Source organism: Thunnus thynnus, chromosome 24 (assembly GCF_963924715.1).
Source record: "Thunnus thynnus chromosome 24, fThuThy2.1, whole genome shotgun sequence".
Taxonomy (NCBI): Eukaryota; Metazoa; Chordata; class Actinopteri; order Scombriformes; family Scombridae; genus Thunnus; species Thunnus thynnus.
In genome coordinates, this window is record NC_089540.1 from 4,332,274 (window position 1) to 4,346,447 (window position 14,174).

At 39.9% G+C, this 14,174-nt stretch overlaps 1 protein-coding gene across 1 annotated transcript in view; it reads left to right on the plus strand.

The window, feature by feature from the left end:
• Positions 1-14,174, plus strand: part of abcc4 (ATP binding cassette subfamily C member 4 (PEL blood group)) — a 34,894-nt gene that overhangs the window by 13,532 nt on the left and 7,188 nt on the right. Inside the window, exons 9-26 of the mRNA XM_067583385.1 lie at positions 649-756; positions 1,120-1,209; positions 1,387-1,578; positions 4,255-4,349; positions 4,690-4,776; positions 6,429-6,525; positions 7,661-7,861; positions 9,046-9,183; positions 9,358-9,395; positions 10,120-10,223; positions 10,313-10,459; positions 10,798-10,877; positions 11,297-11,447; positions 11,611-11,730; positions 11,868-11,978; positions 12,212-12,312; positions 13,491-13,682; positions 13,772-13,927. Coding sequence (XP_067439486.1) covers positions 649-756; positions 1,120-1,209; positions 1,387-1,578; positions 4,255-4,349; positions 4,690-4,776; positions 6,429-6,525; positions 7,661-7,861; positions 9,046-9,183; positions 9,358-9,395; positions 10,120-10,223; positions 10,313-10,459; positions 10,798-10,877; positions 11,297-11,447; positions 11,611-11,730; positions 11,868-11,978; positions 12,212-12,312; positions 13,491-13,682; positions 13,772-13,927 — 2,208 coding nt within the window. The remainder of the gene's footprint in view (positions 1-648; positions 757-1,119; positions 1,210-1,386; positions 1,579-4,254; positions 4,350-4,689; positions 4,777-6,428; positions 6,526-7,660; positions 7,862-9,045; positions 9,184-9,357; positions 9,396-10,119; positions 10,224-10,312; positions 10,460-10,797; positions 10,878-11,296; positions 11,448-11,610; positions 11,731-11,867; positions 11,979-12,211; positions 12,313-13,490; positions 13,683-13,771; positions 13,928-14,174) is intronic.

Here is a 14,174-nt window from a genome sequence, read left to right on the forward strand (position 1 = left end):
TAATTCCTCCTCTATGCAGTTTACAGAAAGGCACGCCTCTGCAGAATGGTTTGCTACCTCTGTAGTCAGTGTGAAGGCTGATCCAGTGCAGATCAAACTGCAGAACTAGAATATTTACACCCCCATGTTTGTCTGGCAGCTGCTCAATTTAAATTGAAAAGTTCACTTTATTTTTTAATTTCATAGAAACGTTAATGCAGTTTCATTAAGCATATAAAAGCAGATACAAGCCTACAGTGTTTGGCTGTATCCAGTTCTTATGCTGATATCGCAGCACAGGTTGCTTATCTCTCATCATTTAATCCCAAAGCTGCAGTTTGCACATGGCACCATGGTGAACTTGAAGTTCCAGCTTTGTAAAACCACATTTCCCAGTTTTTTTTTTCCTCGTCTCATAAAGATATCATCAGCTTCAAAATGTCATTCGAAACCTGCTAAACTTGCCGTTATGAAACATTATCCAATGATTGAACCCGACGACCGCAGCAATAGACTCATCTAAAAACGCACCTTGATCACTACTGTATCCATGTTATGTAATACCTGAGGAGACGATAGTGTAAATGATTTTACTGTTATATGATAGAGGGATTGATGTGTGAGCCTTTTGACCTGGCACTGACTCTGTTCTGTTGTTTTATGGTGAAGGAGTTCTTGATGCTGGACGAGATCACAAAAAGCAGCACTGCAGTGGCACAGGATGAGAAGAAAGATTCCTCTGTGGAGATTCAAGACCTGCTCTGCTACTGGGACAAGGTCAGATACCCTGTGCTCACTGGAACAAATACAAGGAATATGCCCAGTGTATCCCATGACATTTTTAAACACACCACACCTTGAAAGTGCCAAAACATCACTAGGACTGTGCAAAATATTATAGCCATCAAACTCAAGCTGCATATGTTGTATTTTCTTAATGCAGAACTCTTTAGCTTTTAAACATGTTTAAATGACTTAACTGTAATGTAGGCTTCCTTAATGCTAGGTGTGCACGTAACCAAAAAAGATTGCACTCTACAGATTTCAGGAGAAAAAGTTTTATCTTCAGTCTTTATGGATAGGTGCATGATTTCTGGATTATTTGTCATATCTTTAAATATATTTTCGCACCTCCTACAGAGTCTGGATGCTCCGTCTTTGCAGAGCGTCTCGCTCACTGTGAACTCAAGTCAGCTGTTGGCTGTTATTGGACCAGTTGGAGCTGGAAAGGTCAGAGATAATTTCATCTTTTCAGAGTCAGAAGGCAGCTAGAATTGTGACTTGCATCTGACACCCGAATAAGAAAACTGCCGTGTAATAGTTTAGGTAGTTTAATGTGTGCATTTTTTCTCCACCTCATCAGTCGGCTCATGTCTCACTTTTCTCTGTGCCTGCATGTTCAATCAGTCATCACTGTTGAGCTCCATCCTGGGAGAGCTGCCTACTGAAAAGGGGGTGCTGAAGGTCAAAGGTCAGCTGACCTACGCCGCCCAGCAGCCCTGGGTGTTCCCCGGAACCATTCGCAGTAACATCCTGTTTGGCAAAGAGATGAACGCCCAGAAGTATGAGAGAGTCATCAAAGCCTGCGCTCTAAAGAGGGTAAGAGTGTAATGGTTAATTTAGATGCCTCATTAGCAGTACACATTAGGGGTTGGATAGATAAAGGTTGAAGTCATTACATGTAGAAAAAAGGTCATTAAATACTTTATTTCAACAGTAAAGAGGATAGGGCAACACATTATTTTATAGCTCTGTAATTGATTAATTATTTCCTGGAAATACATGTCATTGGGTGCAAATGATAGGCAAAATAATGAAAACAGTGTTCAGTTTCTTAAGTGCAATAAATTGCTTGAGAAACCTAGAGTATTTTAGTCGGTGCACAGCAGGTGAAGATGCAGAAATGTTAAATATGTTTAACACATACATACATTTCCAATAATAATAATAATGGATTAGTATTTAATTGGATTATAATTAGCAAGGAAATTCCTCTCCATCCAAAACTGCCTATTAACTGTAAATTCTTACTAAAGTAAGTCTCAGACCTGTATCCGTTTTCTTTATAACTTGTGCAAATGATATGATTCTTTACATGAGGAAACTAGTAGGAAATCACAGACCTGTAAAATAAAGCAATACTGGGGATAGTAAGGTCATAAGTCGTGAATCTATCATTGCAGTGCATGAATCAATACTGGTGTTCATGGGCAAATTGGGCTTGTGTTGGTCTGTTACTCCAAGATAAGTGTGCTGCAGACTAATAAGACAGGAACTGGTTGTGATGCTATATCAATCTGATGGCTTCCTATGTAAACAGGGTCAGCAGTAATTGTTTTCTCAGTGTTTGATAGAGAGCAGCAGGCTACACTCCTGAGACAAACAAGTGACACTCAACAGTCTGCTGTCAGAAGCAGTTATAACAGACTTGTTTGTTACAATACGATTGCTAATATTAATATGAATTAATAATATGACAGGTTTAGAGAATTGATCCAGCATTTGTAGCACACTGATCATATACCCAGTAACTTGATCCACTCTGCTATTTTTACATCAGCGCCCTGGATAACAGAGAGGTTGGCACTTGTGTTCCTGCACAGATGAGTCCGTCAGTATGAGATTTCTCCAACAAGCCGCCACTTTGCCAGATCAAAATTAACAGCAGAAGCCGGGGCACAGCTAAAAAGACAAAATGGAAACCACAATAGCTCTAAAGACACGCTGACTAGGTGCTGCTCATTCATTCCCCAGCCAGTTACAGCAGTGATCTGTCGGACAGAAATAAGCATCAGCAGCAGTATCTTTTTGCCTGTAGACTAACTGTATTTGAATGGTAGCGTGATAAACAAAGGGATTCCACAGTGAGGCAGAGGCCTAACTGAAGACAGCTGTAAATGGTAGAAACTTTTCTCATGTGGTTTAGTGGCTTAAAATGCGAGCTCATTCACTGCTGCTCATTTTGTAGGACTGTGAGATCTCTAAACGCAAGACACTCAGCCACATGTGTCACCTAATGCTGAGGTGTTCTTCTGTCGCTTTGTTTGGCCAGTTAGAGAACTACTCAGTCTTGGTTTGTTGCACGTAACTGCAGGTCTGAAGATATGAGATGTGTGACGGTGCTGGTCTCTGCTCTCTCAGATGTCTGATTGGTAGAAACACCAGAGGTTGTACTATGGCTACATTTAACTGGCAGCTTCAGTAAGTGGCAGGTTAGATATACTGAGTCCAGTTAATGAGTTACATGTGAGTCCTGTGACTCTGCTTACTTAAAATTGGCTGGTATGAACCTGAATTATCCAAATAAAAAACAGTGAAATAAATTGTTCTGCTCTGACACAGACTAAACATTCTTGTCATCTTTGATTGAACTATTACAGTCACACACACACACACACACATCATCTGTTTCTTATCTCATAAACCAGATGCATCTTTTTATATGCAGTCATATATAATGTGGCTGATTTCAGAACAGAAATGTGAGTTCACATGCGGTAAGGTATCTGTTATTGTCTGCTTGTGTAATGATTTGACATACCACTTCATCGCCACAAGGGATGAAATAGTCTCAACTCCCCCCCCCTTTTTTTTTTTTTTTTTTGTAAAGGGTTTCTATGGGGAAAGTAGTGCATGCATTCTTTTTCTTTACATGTTCATACGTGTCAGAGTCACATTACCAGAGGGTCTGCCCTGACGGTCTACCTTTCCAAGCCAAAATCTATAGGAGCCTTGGATTGTATTATTGTGTTCTCTTTTCTGTTTGTACTGCAGCAGGTTGATATATTTGTTAGGTTTATAATTGTGCAGCTAGTCTCTCATATTGGTGGCTTTCAGACCGTATCTTGTCTGCCAAGCTTTTAATCAATCAATGTAGCAGTGTACATATTAATAGATGCACATTTATGGTGGTAGAGCGTGCCTTAGCTGAAGATCCCTGAATAGGAGAGTCCTGGTGGCTCAAAGGTTTGGGATCCTGACAGCGAGCTGGTGTAGTTCTTGGTTTGGGTTGGGTCAGGGACCTCCTCTCTCTCCCCTCATATAATGTCTTGTACTGTCAAACAAATGCCTGGAAAAAGACACTGTAGTTGACCCTGACCTCCCTGTGGCAAAGGAAGGATTTACTTTTTTGTATGTTTTGAATATATAAATCTATTGAAACTATTAAAAATATTGCATAGCTAAAGTGTATGTATAAAAGTTCAGTGTGGTCACCCCTCTGTACTGATGTTTGTGAGTTCCACAATAACTCTACTCTGCCGTGTGTTTGTGCAGGACCTGGAGCTGCTCCCAGATGGAGATTTGACACTAATCGGGGACAGAGGAGCCACACTCAGCGGGGGACAGAAAGCTCGTGTCAACTTGGCCAGGTAAGAGGGACTGTCCAATCAGACATGTTCTTGATTTGAAATGATAAAGAGAAGCAGATTTTTGATTTTTTTTTTTTTAATTTTTATTGTCAGTGTTACAAAAGAGTGCAGGTGACCTGAAGATAACCATTCTTGATTTATCATACCAATTAATGTTGAGTAAAGAAAGTGATACATTAAAAAACGTTTTTATTAAATTGTGTATTTATGGATTTATACATTAAAGAATTTATAATTAAATAAGGTATCATATAATGTAGACTAGAGTGAAGTTGAAAATGGATGATGCTGGTTAGTGGATGAAGTCAGTTGTTTTAAAGACTAGTTTGTGTGTTTTCAGGGCTGTGTATCAGGATGCAGATATTTACCTCCTGGATGATCCTTTAAGTGCCGTGGACGCTGAGGTCGGGAGACACCTGTTTGAACAGTGAGTGATTTTAAGACTAACATAGTGTGTCGGGAATAAACTCGTCTCTTCACCGACGTGTGCAACTCATCCAGTTTAAGTTGCTGTGGTTTGATGCCCTCCGCACATGTATATGCTCCAGTATGCAGATTTTGAGCAGTAGGATAAGGTCACACACACACACGGACATTTATTTGATCTACCAAACAGGAAAATACTGGAGGGTTCCAGTCAACACTTCACCAAGGAATGCTTCAAAGCTGGAACGGAAAGCCTTCGGCATCCGATCACAACAGTAGAAAGTTCTCGGGAAAAAGAGGGCAGGAAATGTATCTGCAATGTTACATAATCTAGCCTTTTTCCAGAGGTGGAAGAAGTGCTCAGATCCTTTACGTCAGTAGAAGAACCAATACAGCAATGTAAACATACTCCATTAAGTAAAAGTCCTGAATTAAATGTCCTATTACAGTAAAAGTACATAAGTATTGTCAGTTTGATGTAGTTAAAGTATTGCAGTAAAAGTAGTGGTTTGGTCCCTCTGACTGATATATTATTATATATGACATCATTAGATTATTAATAGTGAAGCATCAGTGTTAGAGCAGCATGTTACTGTTGTAGCTGCTGGAGGTGGAGCTAGTTTCAACTACTTTATATACAGTTAGCTAGTTTAGCCCAGTGGTTCCCAACCTAGGGGTCGGGCCCCTCCAAAGGGTCAGGAGATAAATCTGAGGGGTCGTGAGATGATTAATGGGAGAGGAAAGAAGAAAAAACAAAGTTCTGATACACAAATCTGTTTTCAGTTTTTTTCTCTCATCTTTATTTTTGGTGAAATATTGGATCATTTGAACTTTTTTTTTTTTTTTTTTTTAATGAAAGCATGTGAGAAGTTTAGAGGGAAAAATCACTATTTGGTGGAGCTGTTAACAACTCATAGACATGTGAAATGTGACCCCGACTACACACTGCTTTTTGTAAGACGTCAAAAGCAAAAAAGGTTGGAAACCGCTGGTTTCATCTTTAACAATGTGTTGTATTTTAAAAGCTTGTTATATTATCCATTGTGTCAAATCTTCATCTGAAAAATCACTAAAACTCTCAAATAAATGTGGTGGAGTAGAAAGTACATCAAAATTGTACTTAAGTACAGTACTTGAGTAAATGTACTTAGTTACTTTCCACTGCTGTTTTTTTACTTCGTAGAATATATGTGGAGGCCAGCAAAAAGCTAAAAACAATGAGAGATTGGTATCTGCAGTGATATCATAACAGATATCATTAGTTGATAGCATTGTTGTCATTTTTAATTTTCAGTATTTGCAAGTAGAGTTTTTTGGCACATTGCTTTGCAATCTTTGTTCTCACTGGAGAACAAAGATGAAGGAAAGGTTCTACAAGTGTTAGAACTAAGGCAGGAAGAGGTGCGGTGCTGCTACTGTCACACAGACAATTGAATTTAGCCGTGTACTTCCTGTTTCACTCTTCCCCTTGAGTAATACAGTCCCGTTACATAACAGCAATAATAAGAAATAGGAAGCCACACAGACTCAATAGGTGTATGTGAAAATTGTTTTTTCTTTCTGATTTCTGAACATAAGTTGCTACTCTGTTAATAAGACATATGCATTAGTGAGAAAACCTGACACAATGTGTTCTGTGTGTTCATGTATCAGGTGTATCTGTGACCTGCTGAAGAACAAGCCTCGCATCCTGGTTACCCACCAGCTGCAGTACCTGAAAGCCGCCGACCAGATTGTTGTCCTCAAGGAGGTGGGAGCCTGTAAAATAATCCCTACATACCCCAACACTACTTAAATAAACATGATAAGTTTAAATTATTAGTTATTAAAGTAGGGAGTTTGCATAGGCCTGTTGACAAAGAGCTGATGGTGAGCTTTGATGTCCAGCTGTAGATGCAGCTGCCTGCAGCAGGCCAGAAAGTTTGCCTGCTGATCTCTTGCTAGCTTGGAAAGCGTGCTGTTTCTGAAGTTTTTCCATTTCGTTTTGATTTATTTGTTTTACATAGTAGTTCAAACGATGAACATCAAACCATTTTACTGTCTAGGCTTCCTGCAGTGTGTTATAGCGATGACTCACCTGGAATAAAGACCACCAACATCAGCAGAAATGATTGTTTTTATTAAACATTCAGCCTCAGGGAGAAAGAACAGGTGCTATATCACACAATAAAGGCCATATATTAAATGAGGTCATTGTAATTAGGTGAGATGTCAATCTGATCTGATTCAGCTCAGCAGATAATGATCAGTGACTGATTTGCTTCCTGGTGATAAATCAGTTTCAGTTATATAAACAGAGCAGGTCCAACAGCTTTAGAAGAGGATCTCCATATTTTTAAAAAGAAAAACTAATGTCTATGGACATTTGATTTCCTCACTTTTCCTCTAGTGCCACTATATCAGTCCATAATTTCCATCTATGTATGCAAAATACAAACATCTAACGGGAAGACTGCCTTGAAATATTTTGGACATGCTGTTAGCTTTCCTCTAGCACCCCTATCAGGTCAAATAGTCAACTATGCCCACATAATATCTCAAAATGTAAAACAGGTTGTGTGGAGCACATTTATACCCCCAAGGGAATAAAACCCTTTTAATTAAATTTTCCTGGTTGTCTCCCTCAGGACAAACTTCAGAATTTAAGCCTCACCAGTATGTTGTTCCTCGCAACAACACAATGAACATAGCAGCCTGTACTGGTCACTAGCTACACTGTTATTGTTTCAAGAGGTCAGGACCAGCTTGTCTGTGTAATTATATTTATTAACCATAAACTTGTCAAAGTGTGTGTATACATGATGAGATGGTGTTTGCAGTGATTATATAAATACAAGTGCGGATGTGTGAGTATCTAACTTTGGGTATGTTCATGCACATGTCAGGGTCACATGGTGGCGAAGGGGACGTACACGGAGCTGCAGCGGTCTGGAGTTGACTTCGCCTCGCTGCTGAAGAAGGATGAGGAGGAGGAGCAACAACAGCCTCCTCCAGAAGATCTCGCCCGGAGCCGAACTCTTTCCCAGAACTCCGTGCTCTCCCAGGACTCCTCTGCGCAGTCCGTCAAGGATGGAGACCACTTAGCGGTTTGTATTTTATTTCTCCTCTTCCTCTTTGTCTGACCCTTAAACTGCAGATATGAGAAGTGATTATAACATGTCTGTTCAGAAGAAAATGAAATGTGCTGAGTTCATCTCTCCTGAGGAGGGCAGTATCACTTTATAATGGCGCCTATGACAAGGAACTCTTCAACAGTGACAAAAGACAGTGAGATGTTTCAATTAAAGACGATATAAATGAGATTCAGATTGACCTTTTATTCCTCTGTATTGACATAAATCATTATATACAAAAGCAGTGAAAGGAAACAGAGGGGTGTTCCATAAAGCAAGACTTATTTTCATGAACTTGTGTTTCATAACGGAGGTTTAAATAAGTCTTGACGTATCATATCATGTCTCTCCAGACTAGTCTGCTCCTGGGCAGCTTATTAGCTGACAGTTCATCTTCACTACTACACTATGAACAGGAGATAGTTTGCACTCACTATTGGGGTTCTATCTTTTTCAGTCTAAAGTCAACATGTTTTTAAATGACTGCAAATAAAATAAGATAAACTACTTGGACTCATGGCTATAGTCTCTTTGTTAGAAACATTTTTACCACTTTTCTCTTTTTAAATGTTATTTAAATAAAATTAAAGAAACAGACATTCAGAAATCAGGCGATTAAAAATATATGAGGAGCAGACTGGTAAAGTGAACAATATTTTCACCATGTGGAGGCTGTTATGTCACTGAAGACTGAACCAGCTGATAGTTTAACATTTGATGGTTTTTGATAGTTTACAGTTGTTTAATGTCACATTTGATCTTATACATCTCACTGGACTACTGAAGTCTGAGCTCACCATTAGCCTACACCTTGCTGCCAACTGAGTCGGCTTTATGAAACCACTTAATCCGGGTTCAGTTTATTGGGCTCATTCAATGTTTTCACAATGAAACACCCCTCTGGACTGTTTCAACAACATAAACCGTTATTTAACCGGAAGTTAGAGCTGTTCACTCTTTCACTCTCCATCCTGCTGCATCACATACTGTTACACAAGTTGCTGATAAATGACACTGCCATTTTCTCATTTCATTGGACAAAATCTGACTCATAAATGGAGTCAGTTGGTCTTTCTTAAATGTTGATCTCCTTTTATAATTCTTGAAATGTGCCTTGCAGTCTCTGTCCATGAGTAAATCCAGTATTCTCCTCACAGGCAGAGCCAGTTCAGACAATAGCAGAGGAGAGTCGTGCTCAGGGAACCATTGGTGTCAGCCTGTATGTCAAATACCTGAGAGCTGGAGCCAACATCATGGTTCTGCTGTTTGTGATACTCATCAACATTCTGGCTCAGGTATGCAAAATACTCAGAGTTCAATTAATGCCACTGTTGTATCACTTTTTACATATTAATTTGGTGAGAAAATGTGGACTCAAGTGGTCACATAAAAAGTACAAATCCATAGTTGTCGCTGTCCACTCTTGAGATTTAAAGACATTAACCTCTTGCCTGTGTGTTTTATCTTAGGTGGCGTACATCATGCAGGACTGGTGGCTGGCTTACTGGTGGGTATAAAAACTACAGGAAAAAAAAAGAACAGATGGGACAACACCCAACAAGTTGTACGCTTCACATGTCATCCATGACAATCATGACACGTACAAACTTGGAGGGTATTATCCTGTTTATACCATGGCCACTTCAAAAAACAAAAATGCATTGTGTTAAACCAAATTATAAATATTAGTCATTCATTTACACATATAACAAATGTTGATCTCGCTTTACAGTTTTAAACATCATAATATACTGTGTAGTGAGAGAGATTTTACTGATTGCTCTCAATCTCAAGAATAGAGAATAGTGCTGCATCCTGCTACATCATATTATTACAACTTTAAAACACATCTTTTGTGTTATGAATTGCTCTCTCTCAAATTCAAGAGTCATTGACTTGTTTAAGTTACGTTATTGGCAAAGCCAAATCACATATATTCAATAATTATTTTACAGAAGAAAACAAAATAGATGATCACAAGATGAGATTGGTGATAGTGGTTACACAAATCTCACACAAGTATTTACCTTCAGTTTAATACTGAAGCATTCATTTGGAATTAGAGACAAACATGTGCGCCATAGGTGTCTGGTTAATCTACACCTTCCAACCAATCAGAATATTCAGTGGCCATGGTATACTGTACATTAATCCCTAGTATTGGGATTTACCTCACATGTCACTGCTTTTGCATGATTTTCAAACACATCTGTAACATTGTGACTCATCAGGTCTGACGAGCAGGAGAAGCTGAATGTTAACAGCACCATCATTGAAAACGGAGTAAACGTCACCAAAGAGCTGAATCTAGACTTCTACCTGGGCGTTTATGGAGGTAACACTCATTCTGCTCCACATGTCACCTGCACTGTATGCGCTGTATGCTACTTCAACAGTGTAAATATTGTGCTGCTTGTTTTACAGGTTTGACTGCAGCCACCATCATTTTTGGCTTTATGAGGAATTTGCTCCTGTTCAACGTGCTGGTGAGATGTGCACAGTCCCTGCACAACCGCATGTTCAACTCCATACTCTGCACTCATGTGCGCTTTTTTGACATCAATCCTATCGGTAAGTAAAGTTTAAGCATTACCTTTAGCTGATCAGCGCATATTCATGTGTTCTGAGTCTTTGTTTGTTTGAGTTGCTTCCCTGATACAAGTTACATGTATTTGAAAAACATAGTCTATCATTGATTTCCAATTAGAAATATAAACTGTATTTCTCTTTTGTTACTAGTGCTTCTTCCAAGTTGTTTTTAGTTTTGCTATTTCAGCGTTAACAAACTATGTGGGGAAAATACATTATGGAGCAATTTATGATATCAGAATGTTTTCTAAAGACACAGAATGTAAAGATGGTTCAAGTTTTAAGTTCCATAGTTTGATATGTCTCTTGTCTCACCTCAGGAAGAGTTTTAAACAGGTTTTCGAAGGACATCGGCCAGCTGGACTCCAACATGCCGTGGACCTTTGTGGACTTCATTCAGGTGGGGACAGATATCACAGCAATGACACAGCAGCTCATAAAAGCTTCCACACTGAAGCTGGAGAGTTAGTGAATCTCAACTATCATTATATATATTTATGTATGTGACGGTATGGTGAAGGTAAATAAAAATTAGATCACTGCTGCCACTCAGAGTCTGGGTGATGTGGTTTCTGACTCCATAATCTAAAAATGTACAGAATGATGAGCCACTTTCCAGCAGTAACATCATTCCCTCTTGTGCACCAGCTGCCAAATATTGTACCAGCATTATGGCTCTCTGTAACAGACACACTGCTGTCTGAATGACAAAAAGTCATCACTTCAACACACAGATGAAGCCAGTAATGTTACGTTTCATGTCTGAAAAGGCCTCAAGATCTGGTTTGTCATGTTAAATGTATATTTTTCTGTGAGCAGGTGTTCCTGCAGATTCTCGGGGTGATTGCCGTGGCAGCGTCAGTGATCCCCTGGATCCTCATCCCTGTGCTCCCCCTCCTCCTCTTCTTCATCTACCTCCGTCGCTACTTCCTGCGGACCTCCAGAGACATCAAACGCCTGGAGTCCACCAGTGAGTATCCCACAGTGCAACAGTGTGTGTACCTGCACAGTATGTAGGCATTTGTGGAGACTTAAGTGACTGTACTGTTGATATTCTTATCAGCAATAGAAACTGTAAACCCGTTAGCGGCTTCTGACACGTCTCATCTCCGTCTGTGTCGTCTTCCCTGCAGCTCGGAGTCCAGTCTTCTCCCACCTGTCTTCGTCTCTTCAGGGCCTGTGGACAATCCGAGCCTTCGGAGCAGAGGAGCGCTTCCAGAAAACCTTCGATGCCCATCAGGACCTGCACTCAGGTTGTCAGCATCAACACTTTGAGACTCACTGTTCAGCATCCGGCTTAGGAAAAGGACTGTCAAAGGATTTATAGAAACCAACAATCAATATGACACTTCAGTGTTCCATTAACACATTACTTCCTTGTTTTGAACAGAGGCCTGGTTCCTGTTCCTGACCACGTCTCGCTGGTTCGCCGTCCGCCTCGACGGCATCTGCTCCATTTTTGTTACCATCACCACATTTGGCTGCCTGCTGCTCAGAGACCGTGAGGAGGAACTTTTATCTTTTAATGTTGAACACTGACTTTACACAGCTGTCCACCACAGTGTCTTATCTTGATATCACCACAAGGGGACACCAGAGTCTTATTTATTTCATGTCAGACTATGTGAGGTACTGTAGGGTTCAGCAGATGTTGACTGAAGATTTGACTGTTTGTGATGTTAAAAAGGTTAAGTGCATGTCTTTGTTAAATATCAAATGTCTTTTTCCTGTCAGAGCTGGATGCTGGCTCCGTGGGTTTGGCTCTGACATACTCTGTCACGCTGATGGGTATGTTCCAGTGGGGCGTCAGGCAGAGTGCTGAGGTGGAGAACATGGTAAGATTTTGTCTTTGATTTTTATGGTGATATTTGATGGGATGTGTGTAATTTACTGAACTGAGTGAGCCTTGACTATTCAGATCTTTAGGCTTTGGATCACATTTATCTGCATAAATTGTTCAAAAATGTTATTCATAGTTCCATTATATCTGTCAAAACAGACATTCTTTGACACAAAACTCACCATTCATCCCTCCGAGCAAATGTTTAAGAGGGAAAAGCAGAAGCATGAAGTAAAAATAAAAGGGGAAAGAAATGCACACAAGTAAACTGACTCAACCTCAGTGCTGAGACACACTGGTTCTTTAATTATCTTACATTAAACTAATCTCCCCGTCCAACAATTTGTAAATCACAATGAAAGTGTTATCAGATGTGCAAGCAAAGTTAACTGGTAGTGATCAATACAAAATTCAAAACTTAGAATTAAACTAGATGAAGAAATATAGAAAAGGTTTATAGGTAAATAGTTCTTGTGTTTCTTCTTCTTCAAAAGCCTTTTTGCAGTGGTGTTTCAGCCAGTTGAAGCTCCTTATGTATACTTACATATACTGTCCTTACATGGACACATGCATTCACACATCTAAAAATCAAATACAAAGGGTGGGTTTGCCAGTTTTATGCACAGTAGAGCTGCAACAATTAGTCAATTAATCAATTAGTTGAGCAACAGAAAATTAAATGGCAATACTTTTGACAATCGAATAATTTCTTAGCAAAAATTGAAAATAAAATATCACTGATCACTTCCAGCTGTATAGTTTCTGGTTTCATACTCTTCTATGAGAATAAACTGATTATCTTTGGGTTTTAGACTGTTGGTCAGATGAAACAAGACATTTTGAAAAGTCACCAAGGGCTGTAGCATGTTGGACATTTTTCAAAATTTTCTGACATTTTACAGACCACACACATTAATTAAAAAAATAATCGATGAATTCATCTAATGAGAGTAATCGATAGTTGCAGCGTACACTTTATGATGAGATGATCTCAAAGTTTAATTGAAATATCATATATATACATATCACAGCCCTGTTAAACTCTTCAGGTAAAAATGTTGTCAGGTTACATATGAAGACAGAAGTGTGTTTGACCTCCAGGTTACAGTCTGGAGCTGAGCTGGTGTCAACTGTACTATACAAATGTGTCTACTGCATTTCTGCTGTCCTCAGATGACATCAGTGGAGCGAGTGGTAGAGTACACTGAGCTGGAGAGTGAAGCACCCTGGGAAACCCAGAAGCGTCCTCCTCCTGACTGGCCCAGCAAAGGCCTGGTGACCTTTGACCAGGTCAGCTTCTCCTACAGCGCTGATGGACCGAAGGTGCTGCATAACCTGAAAGCAATGTTCCGACCCAAAGAAAAGGTCAGACATGTTTGTCTCCAGAAGACGTAATAGTGTTCATTTGACATAATGTCATGCCTAAGCTGATGATGTTCTCTCCTGTGGGTCAGGTTGGCATTGTGGGTAGGACGGGTGCAGGGAAAAGCTCCCTGGTCTCAGCTCTGTTCCGCCTGGCAGAGCCACAGGGAAAGATCTACATTGATGGAGTTCTGACCTCTGAGATCGGCCTCCATGACCTGCGCCAGAAGATGTCCATCATCCCTCAGGTAAACATCAGCTGACTGTGCTCAAACTGAGAGCACAGGATTTGTGCCATGACCAGGCTTGCTGCCCAGATCATTTCAGACTTCTGAGTTTACATTCTTGGTTACAGTCTGCTTGTTTATCCCATGATATGATCTTTACTGACGATTTTAGTTTATTTTGGAGTCGCTTACCCTTTCATAACAGTGATGGCATTCACCCCAGGTGCATCTGGCGTGCGTGCCCTCATAGCCAATATAGTTCAAATCA